This window comes from Homalodisca vitripennis, chromosome 1, assembly GCF_021130785.1.
Source record: "Homalodisca vitripennis isolate AUS2020 chromosome 1, UT_GWSS_2.1, whole genome shotgun sequence".
NCBI lineage: Eukaryota > Metazoa > Arthropoda > Insecta > Hemiptera > Cicadellidae > Homalodisca > Homalodisca vitripennis.
Window position 1 is genome coordinate 118,097,688 of NC_060207.1, and position 19,679 is coordinate 118,117,366.

General features: G+C 32.8%; 1 protein-coding gene across 1 annotated transcript in view; it reads right to left on the reverse strand.

The window, feature by feature from the left end:
* LOC124370267 (xenotropic and polytropic retrovirus receptor 1) overlaps positions 1-19,679 on the reverse strand; it is a 45,640-nt gene that overhangs the window by 14,967 nt on the left and 10,994 nt on the right. Inside the window, exons 2-6 of the mRNA XM_046828558.1 lie at positions 16,247-16,369; positions 8,051-8,204; positions 6,567-6,790; positions 5,414-5,675; positions 2,476-2,846 (exon numbers count right to left, since the gene is read on the reverse strand). Coding sequence (XP_046684514.1) covers positions 2,476-2,846; positions 5,414-5,675; positions 6,567-6,790; positions 8,051-8,204; positions 16,247-16,315 — 1,080 coding nt within the window. The 5' untranslated portion in view covers positions 16,316-16,369. The remainder of the gene's footprint in view (positions 1-2,475; positions 2,847-5,413; positions 5,676-6,566; positions 6,791-8,050; positions 8,205-16,246; positions 16,370-19,679) is intronic.

A 19,679-nucleotide genomic window follows, 5' to 3' on the forward strand; every position in this document is an offset into this window, starting at 1 on the left:
GATTGGAAATTATCTCCTGAGGGTATGAACCATACTGTTGTAACCAAAACACCAATTTCCATCTCTACTTAAAAGAGTCCTTGAACGTCTAGAGCCAAACATAAAAAAAATTAGAAAGTGGCTTCAAAAAAACTGGAATCTATCCCTGTGATGAAGATCCTTTACTGCAGAGAATTGTACACAAACAAGTGGAGCCTTCAGCTGTTTGTTCTGCTTTCCTCATTGCCCTGCAGTCAACACGAGAGGCCTGCAGCACAAAGCCACAAATAACAAGAAAAAAGAAACTTGCTGTGCCAGCAGGAAAAAGTTTATCTCACGAAGAAACAATTTCCATGCAATCACTTGTAACTAGTGATAATGCTAGTGTTAAACACCCACAATCCATGACTGATGACCAAACACCAAGCACGAGTAAGGCAGCCACAAAGACTTGTTTAACTAAAATAAAAAAATCTTGTCGGCCTAAATTTCAACTGGATAGTAGTGATGAGTCCATAGATGACTCATCTGAAATGTGTATTGATGAAAGTTCCTCCGACGATGTACTGGGAGTCCTATAGGAAAAAGAAATTAGAGGAGATCAATGAAGCAGCAAAAGAAGAGGCTTTTCTAACAATAAAATCAGGACTGAGACCCATTAACAAGTCTGATCTACAAGTAGATTCATTTGTTGTTGTTAACTACGAAAACGAATATTACCCAGGTACCATTGTAAGCGTTGATGAAAATGGAGCTTTTGTAAGTGCAATGATGAAGTCTCTAGGCAACTGGAAAGTGGCCTGTTAATAAGGGATGTTTTATTTTATGAGTGGAATGAAATTGCTGGATCTATAAATCCACCCAAAATTTTGAGCAAAAAGAGGAATATTTGCAGTTCCAGAGCTTCAAGACAATTTTGGAAAAATGGACTAATTTTTTTTAAGAAAATGCATTATTAAGTGTGTATTATATGTTATAATTTTTTTTGAACATAGACCTGCAAGTATTTTATTAGGTTTTAAGCTTCAGAATCTCTAAGTTTGTCATTTTTTTCACTGTCAATTTTCCCATGTTAAATACACTTTTGTGACGTATCATGAGTTTTTTTGTTGTTTTTCTCCCTTTCAGGTGAAAAAATTAAATCATATAAGTATTCAGTGGTGCCAACAGATGTTTAAGGGTTTATGAATGGGTCTTATACTTTGCACCAAAAATTTTTTTTCATAAAAAGATAAATAATTTTTCAGGTGGTGCAAAGTAACCCGCTCCTATGGTATACTTTGCACCAAATTAAAAAAATACATAAATATATTTAAATATATAATACAGCAATTTATGAGTGTGGAATGGTTTCCTGGATGTATAAGAATTAATAAAAACCAGTAGTTTGTTAATTTTTTGAAACGTTTATTTTTTATGAGATAATATTTATTTCAACTCCTAAAAGTGGTGCAAAGTAGCCCCGGTTTACGGTACACAAGAATAAGAAAGAGTGAGAAGGAGACAGAGACGCGGAGTGGGAAATATACAGTTCTCAGCAACTGTACGCTCCACACTATATTCATGGTTTTAGCTACCTCACCCTAAGAAAATTGTCAGATTATGTGTTTTCTGTAATCCTTCAATGATTTCCTTCAAAATAAAAAAAGTTTAATCGCGCTAGAGTATTTCAAGGTAACGTATATTTTTACACCTTTGTGACTCGCCTATTTCCTTATACCACGCTTAAATCATCAGATTATCGAAATTTACACTGTTCTACATGTATTTATCTTACCTTGTCTACATCTGACATGCACAAGTTTTTCTGAGGATCGATTTTTTTTACTAGTCTGACGGTCTGCCCTCAACGCAGGCCCCTATATTAAAGGTTTATATATATGGTAGGGGTACATTACAGGGTACAACATTTCTCCCCATATAATTTTCTGACACGCTCTAGTAACACGGAAAATCCCTGCTTGGGCTCCCCTACTATTAGATTTTCATTCATATTTAAGTTTTAAACACAAAATTACAGAATATTGCCTCTCAATTAAATCACACAGTAGTTTCATGATGGTTATTTATATACAACAGATGACAAATAACAAGGGGAGTGATTCAGTGGATGGAGCCATAACCACCTTACTAAGCTGACTGTTAATGTATATTTTATTAATAATTAATTATTACCATAAAGGCTTGTTTTTCAAATTATTTAATGGACATATAATACCAAACAAAGATACCCCTACTCATAAAGATTCTTCTCCTGTGAAATTTCAGCCTCGTTGCATGAGTTGGAATTACAAGTTAAGTTATAGTTATTTTATTAGCAGTGACTTCATAAGTAGGATAATTACTTCAAACATGGACACAACATGGGATCTAAGAATTAAATAAGAAATAATATAATAATATCCTGGGTGATAAAGAAAATGTTCAAGATTTCTCTCCATATAACCATATTAATTAGATTTGATTTGCCTTATCAAATCACTAGTAATGACTTACCATGACCCTGAGGGACCAGAATCTAGCTTCGTGACGGAAAGTGCGAACCGGGTTGATTGTGAATGCCAAGAATATGAAGGCTAGACTGAGAGGGTTCACGTATGGTGGAATGCTCAGGGAGGCACTGTACAGGAAACTGAGCATGCTGAGTGTCCAGACCACTCCCATGATGGCTGCCATCTCCATCAGATGCTGCTCGGACAGATGGTTGCGAGGATCCAACTCGAAGATCAACACGTGGTTCACACCTGATGAACGCCATCCGTACACGTTCACACCGATCAGGAAGAGAAACTCAACAATCAGCAGGGGCCCACGGTACAGCTTGAATGCTGTATTTAGATTGGTTCCACCACCTTCATGAAAAATAGCTGGAAATTTGATTTAAGAATCAATATTATGTAATGATGTTTACAAAGTTGACTCTTGCTCAAATTAATGTAATATGGAACATCACAATCATAGAAAGGAGGAAACACAGAACACAGCACGACCCTACAGCTAGTCTGATACCAACATTTACAAATCTTCATCGCACCAGTGAATTCTGTTGTTAGTGCTGGTCATTAACCTCAATAAATTGTCTAAGTTTGGATTGTCTTTGATTTAAATTAGTAACAAAATAAATGTCTCCACAAACTCAGTTTATAAATACTATATTAGTTTAAAAAGCCTACACTAACATAAATTATAATTGGCTGCAAGTAAGAAAATCAAAATTTTACTCTTCTACACATTTTCAAGAGCGTAACAAGCTCATTCAGTCTTATTTCAAACTTTAAATATTAAGAGAGAATTGAGAATTTCAAGAAAGGAAGAAGGTTGTTGTGAATTAAATTGCGAGGACATCAAGACTAAAGTGAGGCTGTAGCTGCAGAATCCTTTTTATACCACTGAAGAGTATTTTAGAAGATGGGAAACTGATAATTAACTAGACTCTGACCTTTTGTGAACTACAATTTTAAATTACATTTGTAATTTTTTTTCTCTGATATTGTATTGTTGTTATAATTATTTTCAATTGATGGAGATACAATTCTCAAATAAACTGTCTATTGTTTTGTTTTAGAGTGGAATAGTAAACAAGCCCTAGCTTTAAACAAGGTTAAATGGTGGCCTGAGTAATGGAGGTTGATTTATCTTTATTATACTCATTGACATTTGACCTTTATGTTTGAACTTGTGTTTATTTTTATGACATCTTGCTGGAGCTTTTGTTATATAAAGACAGAACATTTCCTAAATATATAATAAAACCAATGTCAGAATTGTAAAGGAAATACAAAACATATGATGAATATTTATGAAATGTTGAAAATCTCATTTATAGTTCACAGAGTTTGCAAAAAAATTACTTATTCTTTCAAATTTTATCAGATAGTTATAGTAAATAGTCTTCAAAATCTCAAAATTGGTTCATATTAGTTAATAATAAAGAATTAATAAAGAAGATATTAAATTTTAATTATATTTATTTAATGTAAGTACTTTTTGATATAATTTTTAAGTTATAATTTTGACCAATAATGTTACACCATGGAAATTGTTTTTGTGGGAGTGGGAGTGATGGTGGGGAGTACTTTCAATGCCAGTGGCATTTTAAATTGATCTAAAAGTTTTAGGAGGAAACAGTCCGTACCCATTTGAATACCTTTGTTGACCTCCACCAGAATGAAATCATGGATGACCTCTCGGTTAGAGAGGCCTTACCCTTACCCCTAGGCTACAGTGAAGATCTAATTTCATTCATACTTGTATATTAGATGTAAATAACTATAGATACAATGTGTAGATGGAATTATATTGATAGAGTATTCCAAGAGTCACAATGCTTTGAGTTTCATTAATTTAACATATTGCATGGTACCTGGTCATTGCCAGTTCTGGAGTTAAGAGTGTTTCGTGATTCAAGTCTATCTTTATTTTCAGCTTACTTCAGTGAATCAAAAAATAAACTGGGATAAGTCAGTTCTAGTTCTTGATCATCACTTTCTCTCGTTACCACTAATTGGTAGAATTGCAGTTGGATCTTTCTAATTAATATTTCTAATTAGAATATCAATAAAGAAATTAAATTTTCAAGTTTACCACAACTAGCTTTTACTGATTTAAAATTTCTATATGTGAGGAATATCTGTGTTATAATACAATAAAAATGGACAAAATATACGATAAACAGCCTAAATGGACTAGGTATCAGTTCATAGTATTTTACAGAACAATATTTATCTTTATTAAAAGGATTTTTTCCACATGTTAGTATAATTATTTGCAAAATAAAACAAATTTTTACATGACAGATCACAGAGTTATAGAATTATTGAAGTTAAAAATGACATCACATAGCTAAGCTATACCAGATTTTAAATGACAAATTTACTCTGATACCTTACTTAATTAGTTGTACACTATTATTTAAACTTGTCTATGGCATATAGACAGGATGGCACACTCTGTACTTGGGTATTACAGACCATTAATATTATTAGAATATATTGAATTATTATTAGAACTAATAATCAGGAACTAAATGAAATTCAAGGTCAAGAATTGGGAGAGATGGATACTGAGCGGTCTAATGCACCGGATTAGAGATAGCGCAGATTCAAATCCTGCCTGTTACTATTGCAATTTTCATCAGTAAAATCAGCCTTATACTGTACCAACCAACTCTACTCCTTTTTGTGTTTGAAAAGATCCTCATACAGGCTAGAGAACCATGGAGAAGGGTAGAATAATGCCAAAAAAGGAGATTTCTTCTCCTTTAAGAAAAAAAAGAATTGGACTGGTGCTAAAACCTGGGATCAACCAATCTTTAACACCTTTACTGCAGCTCTGAGTGGTCCTTAGTAAGCAAGTGCACTAACGTGTCTGCCGCTTTCAGCACGTTAAATTAATCATAATAACTTATACATATCTTTGATTTTGTTGGTTTTACCTGACAGGACAACGGCAATGAACAAGACCACAAAGGAGCCGGAGAAGAGACCGACCTTGAAGGTGGTCCAGGGACTCTGCTGCTCTCCCAGTGGAGGCACTCTGAGTCGCTTCATGGCTCGCTGTCTGTCTCCCCCCTCCAGCTCCTGGGTTACAGTCGCTTCCGTCTCTGTTATTAGACGAGGTATGTCCTTGTTGGTGTAGAAGTGTGCTGCCTCCACATGTTCTGTTCGGTACTTAGCTCCCAGATCCACTGCCAGTAGCTAAACATTGCAATTATGTGTACGTAAATAATAAAATCACTACTCTAGGTCTCATACCATTGATAAATTAAGTCATCAATGTTCTTTCAGTTAAAGTTTACCAGTAATTTTAGTGGCGTTCTTAACAATCACTTGCTTTAACTTTCTATAAGGCAAATTCTGAATATCCAGCTTTTAATGCTAATTCTTTGCTAGAAATGCTAGATGGCCAGCACCATGGCTACCCCTGCACTAGCAATACCAATTACCCAGCATCATGCAGATAATGGGAAGCTGAATACTTACTGACATGTTGTTCTGAATAATTTACACATGAACAATCAATCACTTACTCTATTTCTCTCCTTTATACATAATTGTAAAACAGCTCATAGCAAGCTAGCATAACCAGAGTAACACAATTATGATACAAAAAATTCCTCAACACCTTCTATCTAAGGTATTGTGATAAATATATATTTTTCACTAGCATACAAATTCTGCTTATTTTCAGAGTATTTATTAACATTCTACAAATAATTTAAATAAAAAAATTAAATAATTAAGTTATTATTTTTAGAAGTTTCCTTGAAATAATTATCTATATGTGACAAATGTTCATGTGACAAATTTGATACATAACAGTTTAAAAAATTCTTACATAACTAAGTGTCCGAGCACAGAGTAAATTAGTGCCATTTCAAAAACTAAAACGGTAACATTTATTTTATAACAAAACATTAAAAGTGTTTTACTCACTCAAAATAAACTTGAATGGAAAGAAATGCATATAGATGAATTCTTATGAGATTTTAACATTACACTAATCACACTTTGAACATTCTGATTTACAATTAAGAGTAGTTTTAAGACTAAGAATAAAATGCACTTTTGTATTAAAATGCTAATTACCTTGTCATGTTTTTTCAGTATCTTCCTGAAGCCAGTGTAGTTTAGGTTTTGGTAGTTTTGTAACAATATTAAACTAAGATAAAACTCGCTGAAAGCCAGTTTGAGCTCGTTTAGTTTCCTGGCCGGCACATCAGTCTTGCGTTTTGTTCTGCCTTTCTGCTGAAGAGATAGTGAAAGCTCACTACGCAGGGTCGCAAACTTTCTTGTCGCCTCTGCCAATTTTTCTGTGAACCAAGAGACATTTTCTCAGCTTATGATATTCAATTAAAGAATATAGGAATATTCTGTACTTGTATAAATATCTTGAATTCTATTTTGGAAGCCAAATGAGTTATTACAATGATCTATCAACAAATTTATTTATTTTTATCCTTGTTACAGATTTTGTAATAAAAAATTAATTTTTGTAAATCAAATTATTCTGCTGTAATGAAATGACTATTTTTATGATAAAATTTTTATTATACAGCTCTGAAATGAAGTATCTACAGAAAAAAGTTATGTTTGGATTCCTTAAGAGGTTGCTGAGAGGTTTCTATAGATTGAGAAACATCCTGTATTTGTTATGGTCAATACGACACATTATTTTACATAATTTAACCTTCAACATCTTGTAAAAGGTTGAATCTTACAACTTGTACATATTAATGGTTGTACATTTTTCACCCATCCTCCATCTTCATTATAAAAAATTAAAATTAATCTTATTGTTTATTTTGATACTTAACACATTCACAACAACGGCTTATTTCCGGAATTTTTTTATTTGCCGTCAAATTTTCAATAATATTGGCAAAATTCCATAATAGTTTTTTTATGTTAAACCTCTTAAGTGTAACGATAAATATCACAATTCTGCACAAAAAGGATGATTTCATTATTTTATTCAATGTTTCTCCATATATCCCAAGGTGTACTTAAAATATTACGCAATTGTGTGCCCAACAGGATATTCGATGGTCTACGATAAAGTGGGAACACATTTAACAAACCACCAAGACAGGCAAGCAATAAAAACGCAATAAGGAAATGCATAACAACGTGTACCCCATCAGATGCACAACGCACTTTACCGTGTACCCGATTGGGTACACAACAACAGTTGTAAGAGACCGCATGTACCCGATGGGGTACACATCACAGTTAACATGTTAATAAATAAGTAAATAATAATTAATACCAGTGAGTATAGCAGTGTATTATACAGTTGTCAGGATATTAAAATAATTGTAAATGAAATAAAATTTAGTTTAAAACTTTAGACTAACATATAAGATGATTAAGTAATTGGAATATTGATAATGTTACTAATTTGGAAGTGATTTAATGTAAATGTGATAAATATTTAAGAAAGTATTACAATTAAATTGCAATATCGTTCTAAAAAATTAAACCAATGGTTAATATATTTAGTATTCTATTCGATGCTGTAATTTTTTTTGTTTATTTAAAAAAATATAAATGAGACGGAATATATAACTAACCTGAGTAGAAAGTGTTGATCTTGAGCAACTCTTTGTCACAATAACTAAAGAACATTTCGTCAAATTTGGTGAAATGCCTGGATACTTCATCTGGCTCCACAGCCTCGGCTGACGGTGCTTCCTCCACTGCCACATACAGCATAGCTTTCATCTCCTGTACGTATACAAATGGGTGATATATAAATTATGCTTTGGGTCTGGTAAACAATGGACTCACAGTCCTGTTTGTTTTATTTTATCTAGCATATTCTAAAATATGACATTATCAGAGCTTGTTCATTTAATCCACTCTGATTTAAATCTTTTATTTAATGATAAGATTTATACAACAACAGTTTATTACAACATTATGTGCCTTCCCAAGTGTACTTTAACTGTGTAAATGGGAATGTGTACAGGAATGTAGTAATTAGCAATATCAAAGTACTTTAAATGAAGGAGTATTTAAGGGGAGTGAAGAGAAGTTGTAAGTGAAAGATCAATTTGGACTAAACTTTGTTAAAGCAACATAAAATATTCTGCGCTCAAACTCTAAGGCTTTCTGGAGTTATGTGAAGAATATGACCAACAGTGCAGAAGCTTCTCCGTCTGCTATGTCTTATGATGGTAAATCCTCAACGGATGGCAATACTATAGCTGATATATTTGCAGACAATTTCTCTTCTGTTTTTGTTCAAGACGATGTCCCCCTACCTTCATTTGACTTTTATTATGTCGATGTCTTCTCTTCATGCTCAGTCGCTCTTGGCGAAGTTCATAGTGCTCTTCTCAGCCCTGATGTAAACAAAGGGCCTGGACCTGATTCCATCACTCCAGCTGCTGCTAAATATTGTGCTGATCTGCTATCACCACCACTAACTACACTGTTTAATCGATCTCTTAGTACTGGCATTTTTCCCAGAGCCCTAAAGAGGAGCCATATTGTACCAATCTACAAGAAGGGGCCAAAAGAATCAGTCACAGACTATCGTCCTATTGCAATATTATCTGTATTTGAGAAACTTGTCCTCAACCTTATTCAATTCAAAATAAAAGTTCACCTCAACATTCACCAGCACGGCTTCACATCTGGCAGATCTCCTGTGACAAACCTTGTCCTCTTTCAAGATTACATAATTGACGCACTAACGCTCAGGCGACAAGTTGATACTATAGAGCTGAATTTCACCAAGGCGTTTGATCGAGTGTCCCACACCATTCTGATAAGGAAGCTGGAAGCATATGGGTTCAAAGGAACCTTTCTCCGTTGGCTTGAGAGTTACCTTCAACACAGAATCCTTCAAGTGTGATAAAGATCACACATCTCAAAAGAATTTGTTGCTGCGTCTGGTGTACCTCAGGGGTCTCACCTAGGCCCTTCATTATTTAACCTGTATATAAATGATGTCACATCTCGTCTTCGCTGCAAACATCTTCTCTTTGCAGACGATTTGAAGCTTTACATGAAGATTTGCACTGCTGAAGATGCTGTACTCCTTCAGAATGATCTCACACAAGTAGATGTATGGTCTCAATGACTCTCAACCTTGACAAGTCCAGCTGCATCACTTTCAACCGCAATAAGTCTCCAGTCTTCCACACCTACTCAATCAGAGGTCATGCACTTCATAGAAGCTTATCTGTCAAGGATCTTGGTGTGACTTTATCATCTAATCTATCTTGGGAACTTCACATCAGGAATATATGCAATAAGGCTGCTCGCAACTTGGGCTTGATACTGAGACTCACCAAGCCCTTTAACGACATTCACTCATTGAAGATTTTGTACTATGCACATGTCAGACCCCATCTCGAGTACTGCAGCGTCGTTTGGTCACCGTACCAGCACTACCTTGTGGATGATATTGAGAAGATACAGAGACGTTTCTTGCGACTAGTTGGGGTTCGTCTTGGTTATAGATACACAGAGGTCCCCATATAAGATATTGCTACTTTCCTGAACATACCATCACTCAGTTCTAGACGCTGTATTCAGGATGTGATGTTTCTCTACCGTTTGATCAACGCTGAGTTGGACTGCCCTGAACTTCTAGAAAAAATCAACTTCAAGGCATTGTTTGGAACCAGAGCCATGAATTCTTTCACCAAGGTCGCAGCTTCCTCCTCTTATGCAGCAAATGGCCCAATGCTGAGGATTGGAAAGCGGCTAGGAAACAACATTCCATCCACCCTCGACATCTTTATCGCATCCAAATCTGCAATCAAAAGCTGGCTTGCATCACTGTAGCTGTTATTATTATTGGCTTGTCCTTACACCTACCCTGTCTGTGTTGTGTCTCAGTCTTTTATTTTTTTATCACAGTTAACTTGTTTGTCAAGACTGTTACCTACGTCGTAGTTCATTTCTTGTTTTGTATTGTTCTTGTTAACCATCTTTCTTTGTTATTGTTATATATTTATCTACTTATTGTTACACATTAATTTTTATCTATTTATACTTTCTTGTTATGCATCTTACAATTCATATCTATTTGTTTCATTATGTATCTATTGTTTTGTTTACTGGTTGCATATTCTATTGTTTTTGTTTTTGTCTACTAATTAGTTTCTTTGGTCAATTGTTATGCATGTAGATAAAATTGAAACTTACTTGTTGATATGGTTATGCCGTTGAAATAATAATAAAAAATAAAAAAATAAATAAAATATTCCAGTTCAAGATGAACAACAGATTTTAATTGTTGGGATTTATGGATCCAAATAATATTTTAATAAGGTTATATATTGATTTCAGCTTCTGACCAACAACAGACAAAAAAGGAGTAAGAAGGAAACATAATTTTGGCATCTAAAAATATTTGAGATTTTGTTGTAAATTATGGTTTTAAATATTGTATATATATATACCACAGTGAAGCTGTAGTTGAGAATCAAAGATGTGATGAAACTGCTTGACATCACAACTGAGTTAGCATTTACCTGGCAGTAATATAGTAACCATTGCTCACATCAACAATCTTGCTGTCAACCAGTGGTAAGATTTCACAAATATATGGAGTGCTGCACCGTAAACAAACACAAGACCACTAGGATGCTCGTCTTTACTTTGTTCACTGACAAGACTTAACCATCTGTCTTTTTATCATCCAGAAGACTCCCTCATTGTTACATTGTGCTGAGAAGGTATCAAAATTATACTTGAATTACATCAGCAGAATTTGCTTTACAAACCAGAAGATTAGGAAGATTCACTTGAAAACAGAAATAATCTTCAGTTGACTATGTCTTTCATGGAGTGTCTGCCAAGCTTTGACTGCTGTATCCACTGTATTGACCCATTCATCTGCTAATACCATGTAGGTAACATCTCGTCAAGACATTTCCAATTGATTCTCTGTGGTCGATTTCCAAACTCTTCCTCACAATCATTTTCAGAAAATATGAAGGCTCTAGCCACTTTATAACCTCAGAGTAGAGTTCACAAAATCTCTTTGCTTCTTAGAAGAATAAGAGTAGACAGGAGTACCAACATTGGAGTCTCAGGATTCTTAATAATCTCATAAAAAACTTTATAAACTCAAAATTATTTTCAAAATTTTAAGTTTTGCATTAAAATATATGACCTTCCTCAAAGAAAATTAAATAATGGCTCTCCTGACTAAAGAAATTTACTCTGATGTTTTACTTCTGAACCTAGTTTTATGCTCGAGAATCTTTGATCAAACCAATGTTTTATTTATTTACTGAATTGTTCACCAAACACAACAATGAGGAAGCTGTAACAACATTGATCAAATCACTGCGGTTCTGATCAGGCATATTTAAATAATGCAATCTAATGCATTTTTAAGTGGAATATTCTACCATTATAATTTTGCAAACATCATTATTACTTGCTTATATAGATTTTCTTAATAGTTACTTAATTTTCAAAATTTAATTTTTTTTTACCAGTCCAGTCTTAAATAATTGAAATTCGTCACTAGTAACTTCACATCAATTACAGTACCGATCTTTTGACTGACCGAGCTGCTGTATGATATTCTAATTTCCTTTAGTCTAAATAGATTCATGAATATATCAACACGAATTACCATCAGACTAAAGTTCTGCTAAATATCCTAAATACAAATATACTAAATGTGCCAGACTCCTGTAGTGAGCACAGCCTTCTCCAAAAACTTGTCATAACATGTCAGAAAAGTCCGTTGCTGTGAATAACAAATGAGAATTCAAATTTTAAATCGTCACCTTTTTAGAACTACTAATTAGTTATAACCGTTTATGGACTCGTTTGAGGAAGTATAAAAAATTTGTTGTGTTCACAGATTTCATATACTTTTACCTATTCGCTCTTTAAAAGTTTTTCAAACAATTAAATCAGCTACAATGATACTGGTATTACTCAGGATATTTTCAACAATAGATAAAGATGCAAGAAATGAGTCCCGGAGTCCCAATCCTGCCAGTGTCCAGATTGCTTTCTTTTGGAGGATGAAAATTCTTTGCAAGTTTATATTAGAACTACCCTAGATTATCAGTCCACATCTTAATTTGTCAAATAGAGCAAAGTACACAGTTCTTGTCACTTTTTCACCACTAATTTGTTTGTCATCGCAACACAAATAGGGCTGAGTTGTTTTTTTAACATAGATGGTCCATTTGGTATTGCCTTCCAAGATAAAGCATCATCTATGTATACTCCCAGATACTTGACTTTCTCAACTCTCATTACTTCTAGTAGCCCTGTGATTTCTTCTTTTTTCCTACCTATGAACAGCTGTTGACTTTTCTTTTCATTTAATATCAATTCATTACTTTGGCAGTACTGTGAAGCTATACATATTGCAATGTAAGATGCTACTTCTAAATCTTCAGGTAATTTGTTTTTTATTTAATGGAGTGCAATGTGATATGTCTACAGAAGTGTTGTGCAATAGATAGTCACTGATGTAATGTGGGAATTCACTGACAAATATAATGTACAAGATTGGTCCCAACACTGATCCTTGTGGAAATCTTCTCTTTATGCTTAGTGCTTTGAATGTGGTTTTATTGATTATTCCATTATTATTTGAGTTTATTTCTACTACCTGTGTTTTGAAGTTAAGAAGCTTTTGAACCACTGAGTTGACAGGTCTCAAACTCCTATGTTTTCAAGTTTTTTCATTAGCATTTCATGATTGATGGAATCAAATGCTTTACTTTAGTCCAAAAATATTGCAGTGGTGGTGCTTTCTTCTTTAATGGCTTGGATAAGGTATTCTACTATATTTATGATCACAGTTGTTTTTTATCTCCCAGCCGTGAAGCCATGCTGTTCTTTAGGTACGAGGTTGTTTCTTGTCATATGAGTCATAATTCTGGTCATTAATACTTTTTCAATTACTTTGGCAAAAGTAGGTAGAAGTGATATTGACCTGTAGTTGTTTTCTTGTGTTACGTCTCCTTGTTTCTTATTTGTACTTAGGGTAAACTTTGGCTTTTTTAAATTTTGAGGGAAATCCCTTCAGCAAAAGATTTATTATTGATGATTACAAGTGGAGGTGTAAGTTCTGTGTGCATAATTTTAAGAGCTTTGATGAGATTTCAAAGTATAGATCTTGAGTTCAAAGTATTAATAGCTATTTCCATTTGATCAAGTTTTGTTTTAATATCAGACATTTAAACTTTGAAGTAAATGGAACTGTCTCTACTTGCTTGATTATTTTGAGTAGAAGAGGAAGTTTGAGTTGTTGTGTGTTTCAGAATGCTTGTTTTCAAGTCTTGATTTTCAGTTTTCTTATTAAGCATTAAAACAGTTTTTTTCTAATTCCGCTGAGATTTTTACATAACTATCAATGAGTAGTGTGAGTGTTGAGTAATGTTCTTCATAAATAGTTTGTGCTTCTAAGTAAAGTTACTTCTCTTTAGTGAGCTGTCATTGAATATCTGAGTTTAGCTATAGCTGGTTTTCTATTTTATCAATGTGCGCCTTTACTAAGTTTTCCATTTCCTCCAATAATTCCTCCATAATGCTAACTTTGGTTTTTAGCCTGAGCGCTTCCTCTTTTAAATACTTGTTTTCTTCTACTAGTGCTGATCCTATTTTGGCAACCTAATTTCTCCTCTTGACTATCTGAGTCCTCTAAAAAGTTATTTTCAATAAGACTATTTTGAAGATCTTGAATGGTGTCAGAGATATTGAGTTTGTTGATTGAGAATCAATCAGCTGGTCAACAAAAATGGGGTTAGAGAGGGAAGAATTCAGGTTGTACACATGTATTTATATTTGCTTTTGTTGCTGTCCATTTAGTGGATCGGAAGTGTAATATAATACCTATATAATTAATTAAATAGGTACTTTAAATTAATCAGTGTTCAGTATATAAAAGAGAGATTACATATGAAATTGATAATTCTTTGTCAATGATGAAGATGATTTATGTGATTTATATGCATTGTCTGATACATATGTTATCTTTAAACTAACAGTATACCTTTTTGTCATTTAATTATTTATTAACAGTTCTGATACATTTAAAACAGTTTTTAGCCAAATGTATTGTTCTGAACTACATAAATACATATTTGTGTAACATAAATACAAATCTATATTACATCTATATTATCCCCAGTTTTACACACAATTCTGTGTTAAAAAACAGGGAGCCCATGTGTATATTCCATTTAAATGACATTCTGAACACTCCAGAGATAGTTGCTGAGATATATTCCAATCTCTTGATCCATTTTAGGTTTAATTTTAAAGATGGGACCCTGGAAGTTGGAGAGTGAAACAAGAAATTTCACTCGAATTTCTCTCCAACACACCACGATATTTTATTGAATAGCTCCAGCAATTTCAATAACACTACTGAGCTATTATAGGCCAGTGTGAATGAATTTTAAAGTCTGTCTTTACCTTTTCAATTAACACATTTATGATGGGGCTGTAGTTTAGAAACAGAAGTAAGTATATTTTAGGTATATATTATGCCAGTGTTCGTAGGTAACAGCTTCAGATGTTAAGCAAAATTGCTAATGGCTACTATTTTAGGCTTTGCACATTTAAGAGCCCTTCTGGTTTGAGTGAATTATATTTCTGATGCCAATGATGAGTTTGCCTTGTTTCCCTGATCAAGAAAATATATATACAAACACAGGTCTGACAATCTACGTACTGTCAAAAGACAACTAAGATGGGTTTTATAACAGTATTTAAATTTATAGTAATTGTTATTAATATTTTTTTATATCTGAATTTCAAGCACTGCAAACTTAATATTTGCTAAAACGTACAGTTAAAAATGTATTTTCTCTAATGTATATAATTTTTTATTTAGATAACTCTGCGCTAAACAGTGATTCCAGACAAAATTTATATAAGAAGTTTTGTTATTATCAAGCTTACTTTTTGCTTTCGAGACTATAAATGTGAACAAATTTATAATAATAGTTAAATTAATTAAAAATGTGTTTGTCCTGTCATTAAAGAGTCTACACAGAACAGTAGATTACAATTCAATTAATAACATTTGTTTGGTGTCATATATTTCTTATAGGATTTTCGCAACTTTAGAGATCAGTGAGGTATACCTTGGAGGGATTTTCGAAATAGGAATAGGCCTATATGTTAACCAGAGACCCTAAGAATGTCCATGTAAAATTTCAGTACAATCGGCACAGTAGTTTACGTGGTTGTGTAAGACACAAGACCACACAGACAGACACCATTAGATTTTTATAAAATGTTATAATCTAGATAGATTTTAAATTGATTAATAGATTGTAGTCTATTGTAATAAGTTTAATATTAATACTTAATACCAGATAGTTGTGTGATACATCTGATCTATAAAGGAAATATATCTTTTAACTATTTAGGTCTTAGAATACAATTTTGGGTGAAAGCTATAATAAATAAAATATATATTTTCTTAAGCATAAAATTTCTAATACTTTGTTGTATAATAAGTTTATAATTAACACAAGAAAGATCCATCACAGTACAGGTAAAGATTTTTTGTTCCTCTATTATAGAGAGTTGCCATTTGAATAAAAAAAAATGTAGAAGACTTTCTAGTTACAAAGTTACTGTTACTGTTACCAATAGGAAAATCTATAAACAATTATTATCTGAGAAATAATTTGTTTCTATATAGTATGCTACAGTTGTTATTAAACTAAAAATATATAGTATTGTTAGTATAGTATAGAGATTGTTTGTTCCTCTATGGATGTAGTTTTCTTGGCAATAGTGATAATAGAAGTTACCTCATAGTTGATGTATTGTTTGCGCCACTCTGGTGTAATGTGGGCAGATAGGTGTTCAGCAAACTTCATCCTGTCAGCTGTTCACAGAAGATATCTCAATCAGCTGTTCAACATCTCCACCAGCTGTAGACAGATTGATATATTAACCTTGACCTTGTATTGTTTACTGTTTTGTTCTGTTGTGGTTCAATCACTTGCAGTTTATCTTTTTGGCTCCCTTGCCTTGTATTATTATTATTATTATAGGTAAACAATTCACTGGTATAAATACAGTAATTACAGATATAGAGCTATGAATATTACATATCCCTCATTCATATTTTGCTAATTTGATTTCTTAGTTTTTCATTAACACTCATTGTAATCTGTGGCGATCCTGCTTATCGTTCTTGCTTATTTCTCCTATTGAAGACTTCTTTTAAACTAATAATATTTCACATTTTAACACTTAAAAATTAAATTTATACAGTTGTTACCTCTTCCATTATATTTTAAATGTTAAATACTCACTCCGTTGTTTATTTATGCAAGAGCAACTCAAGTCTGCACACAGGCACCATAGCCCATGCAGGCTTATTTCCCGAGGACAATGCTTTTCTTTATAGTGCTTATTCTTTTTCATTGTTTCAAGTAACCTTCTGCACTTAAAAAATTGTCTATTATACAGTTTAGTAGTTAAGATTGCAATATTGTGTGTATATATATATATATATATATATATATATATATATATATATATATATATATATATATATATATATATACATATATTTATTTATTTGAGTAATAAATCAATTCATTCATTCACTTTCACTGCTGCTCTTGTAATACTTATTGAGTGATAATAAGTATTAATTTTAATAAGACAACAAGTGCACTAAGGTGTCTGTTGCAGTCAACATTTTAAACTACTAAGCAATAACTGTATAGCTATAATACATGTAGTTATAATACATTTACACCTTCACTGGGGTTCTATAAATGACTTGCCTCACTATGTGGGAGAATTTTGCCTACCTCTCATGTACGCGGACGATACAACCCTGCTACTTAAAGGACAAACCGCAGACGACCTGGCAGTATCATCCTATGTTGCCCTCAACATGGCATACCAATATTGCAATGGGAATGATCTGGTCGCAAACTCGACTAAAACCAGCCAGATAGCATTTGGAAGAAGAGCGACCGAAGTTCAAATCATCCCAGATGTACGCTTGGAGACACATGTTAAGTTCTTAGGCTTGACTATAGATGAAAACATCTCTTGGACCCCACACATAGACAACCTAAGTAAAAAACTAAATACTAGCCTATACATGATAAAATAAATAATATCTCTTAGCAACTTAGAAACAGCTAAAACAGCTTATTTTTCTCTATTTGAATCACACGTAAGATATGGTCTTTCTGTATGGGGTGGTACATCAAAACTCAACCTAAAAAGAATCCTGACACTCCAAAAGAAATGTATTAGGGCCCTTGCCGGCCTACACCACCTGGATAGCTGCAGAGATGCATTCAGAGCACAGAAAATCATGACTGTTGTCTCACTCTACATCCAAGAGGTAGTGATGTACGTAGATGGAAAAGATCTGCCAAGGAACAAGGACACTCACCATCACAACACCAGAAACGGTGAGCTTTACATCCTGCCAGCACACCACCTAACGCTATTTGAAACTAAACCATCCTACATCGGCAGAAAACTTCACAATTCACTGCCTCAAGAAATGCACACCAAGAGAGGGAACTTGCTGAGATCGGCACTAAAAGCATGGCTCCTGGACCGACCATTTTACAAACTCGAAGAATTCTACAGTGAAACTCTCATCTAAAACTGCTTGAAGACTCAAAACTCACATTATTGTAAAAGACACTATTTGTAATCTCAATGATTGTAAATAAAGATGATTCTGATTCTATATTGAGTGATTATAAATAGTTTAATTAAACATCAAATGTACTAGGGAGTCTGTTGCAGTCAATGTATTAATGCACTTCAACCATTTCAAGACTTTAACTTAGACAATTAGTGATAATTAAAATAACGGGTTAAATCAAAACAACTTTTAAACAATTAATTAGATAATTTCTGACACTCTATGGTTAACTATATGAAAATAATCTGACAATTATTATTATTACAGAAGAATAAAATTTACAATTTACATTGAAAAAATGTATAAAAAAAATAGTTGAAAATGGTTTAAATCAGGAAATATTATATTACATGACTAACAGAAAATTATGAAAAAATTTGTTAAATTGCAAGAAAATGTAATATTGATAGCCCTTTCAAGAATAAATTATTTACCATACACCTTGGTTTTCAATATTTTATTACAGACTAGTTATGAAATTCTACTGAATATGATTTTATGGGTTATGCGCTAGATGTAATTAACATAACTTAAATTATTAATACCAAACTGCAGTGTAGGCCTTGGGTGCTAGTAATCTAATTAAATAATCTCAAATGAGAATTGTAAAATTACAATTACAGAATCTGTATCTCATGGGAAATTATACTTTTAAGTGATTGAAGACTACGAAATATTGAAATTTAATATTTGGAGTCCTTTAACAAAAGCAAGAATCAAGGAATTCACAATATGTAGGACTTGGTAAGGATAAAGATTAATGTTATTTAAACAGACTTCCCAAAGCAACAAGTGCAGAAGAAAAATTAATTTTTTGAATGTATTGAGAACTACATTAAAACATAATATTAATCGACAATTAAAGTACTGATAGACTTTATGTAAAATTAATTTTTATTTAACAGCTTAACATGCTAAAACCATCACATCACATACTTGAAACACAAAGAGTCAGTAACAGATCTGTGAAAAGGATAAAACTTTCCTACACAATTTTAAAAAATTTGCCTTTAACCCAGTGCAAATTCATTCACTTTAACCTCGCTCCAAATGTGCTATAACTGAAATTATTGAATCTTTTTTATGAAAGCATGAAAGCTACTAAGAGCATACATCCCAGAATTAAAAAAGTTTTTATTTCCTTGTCAATTTCGCTCTTAGTTTCATAAGATCTTTAGTGTTTAAATTTAAGTTAGGAGACTGGCTATTAATAATTCATTTATTGAAAACAAATAATAATCTAATAAAAATTAGTAAAATAAATTACATGGGAACACCCATTACAAAAGTCTACCATGTAAATTAATATTCAAATTATTAATTTAATTCATGTCTGTAAGAATAAATTAGCAGTTGCCCACAGCTTTGCATGTGATTTCCTAATGAATAACAGATCCGTCCTAGGCATATACTTTATAAATTGCATAATAAACACTCCTGAATATAAGTGATCACTGGAAGATGTTCCAATCTCCTGATCCATTTCAAAATAATTGAACTTAAGTTTAAAGAGCAATAATTTGTGGCCCTAAAGTTAGAGAGTGAAACTGGTT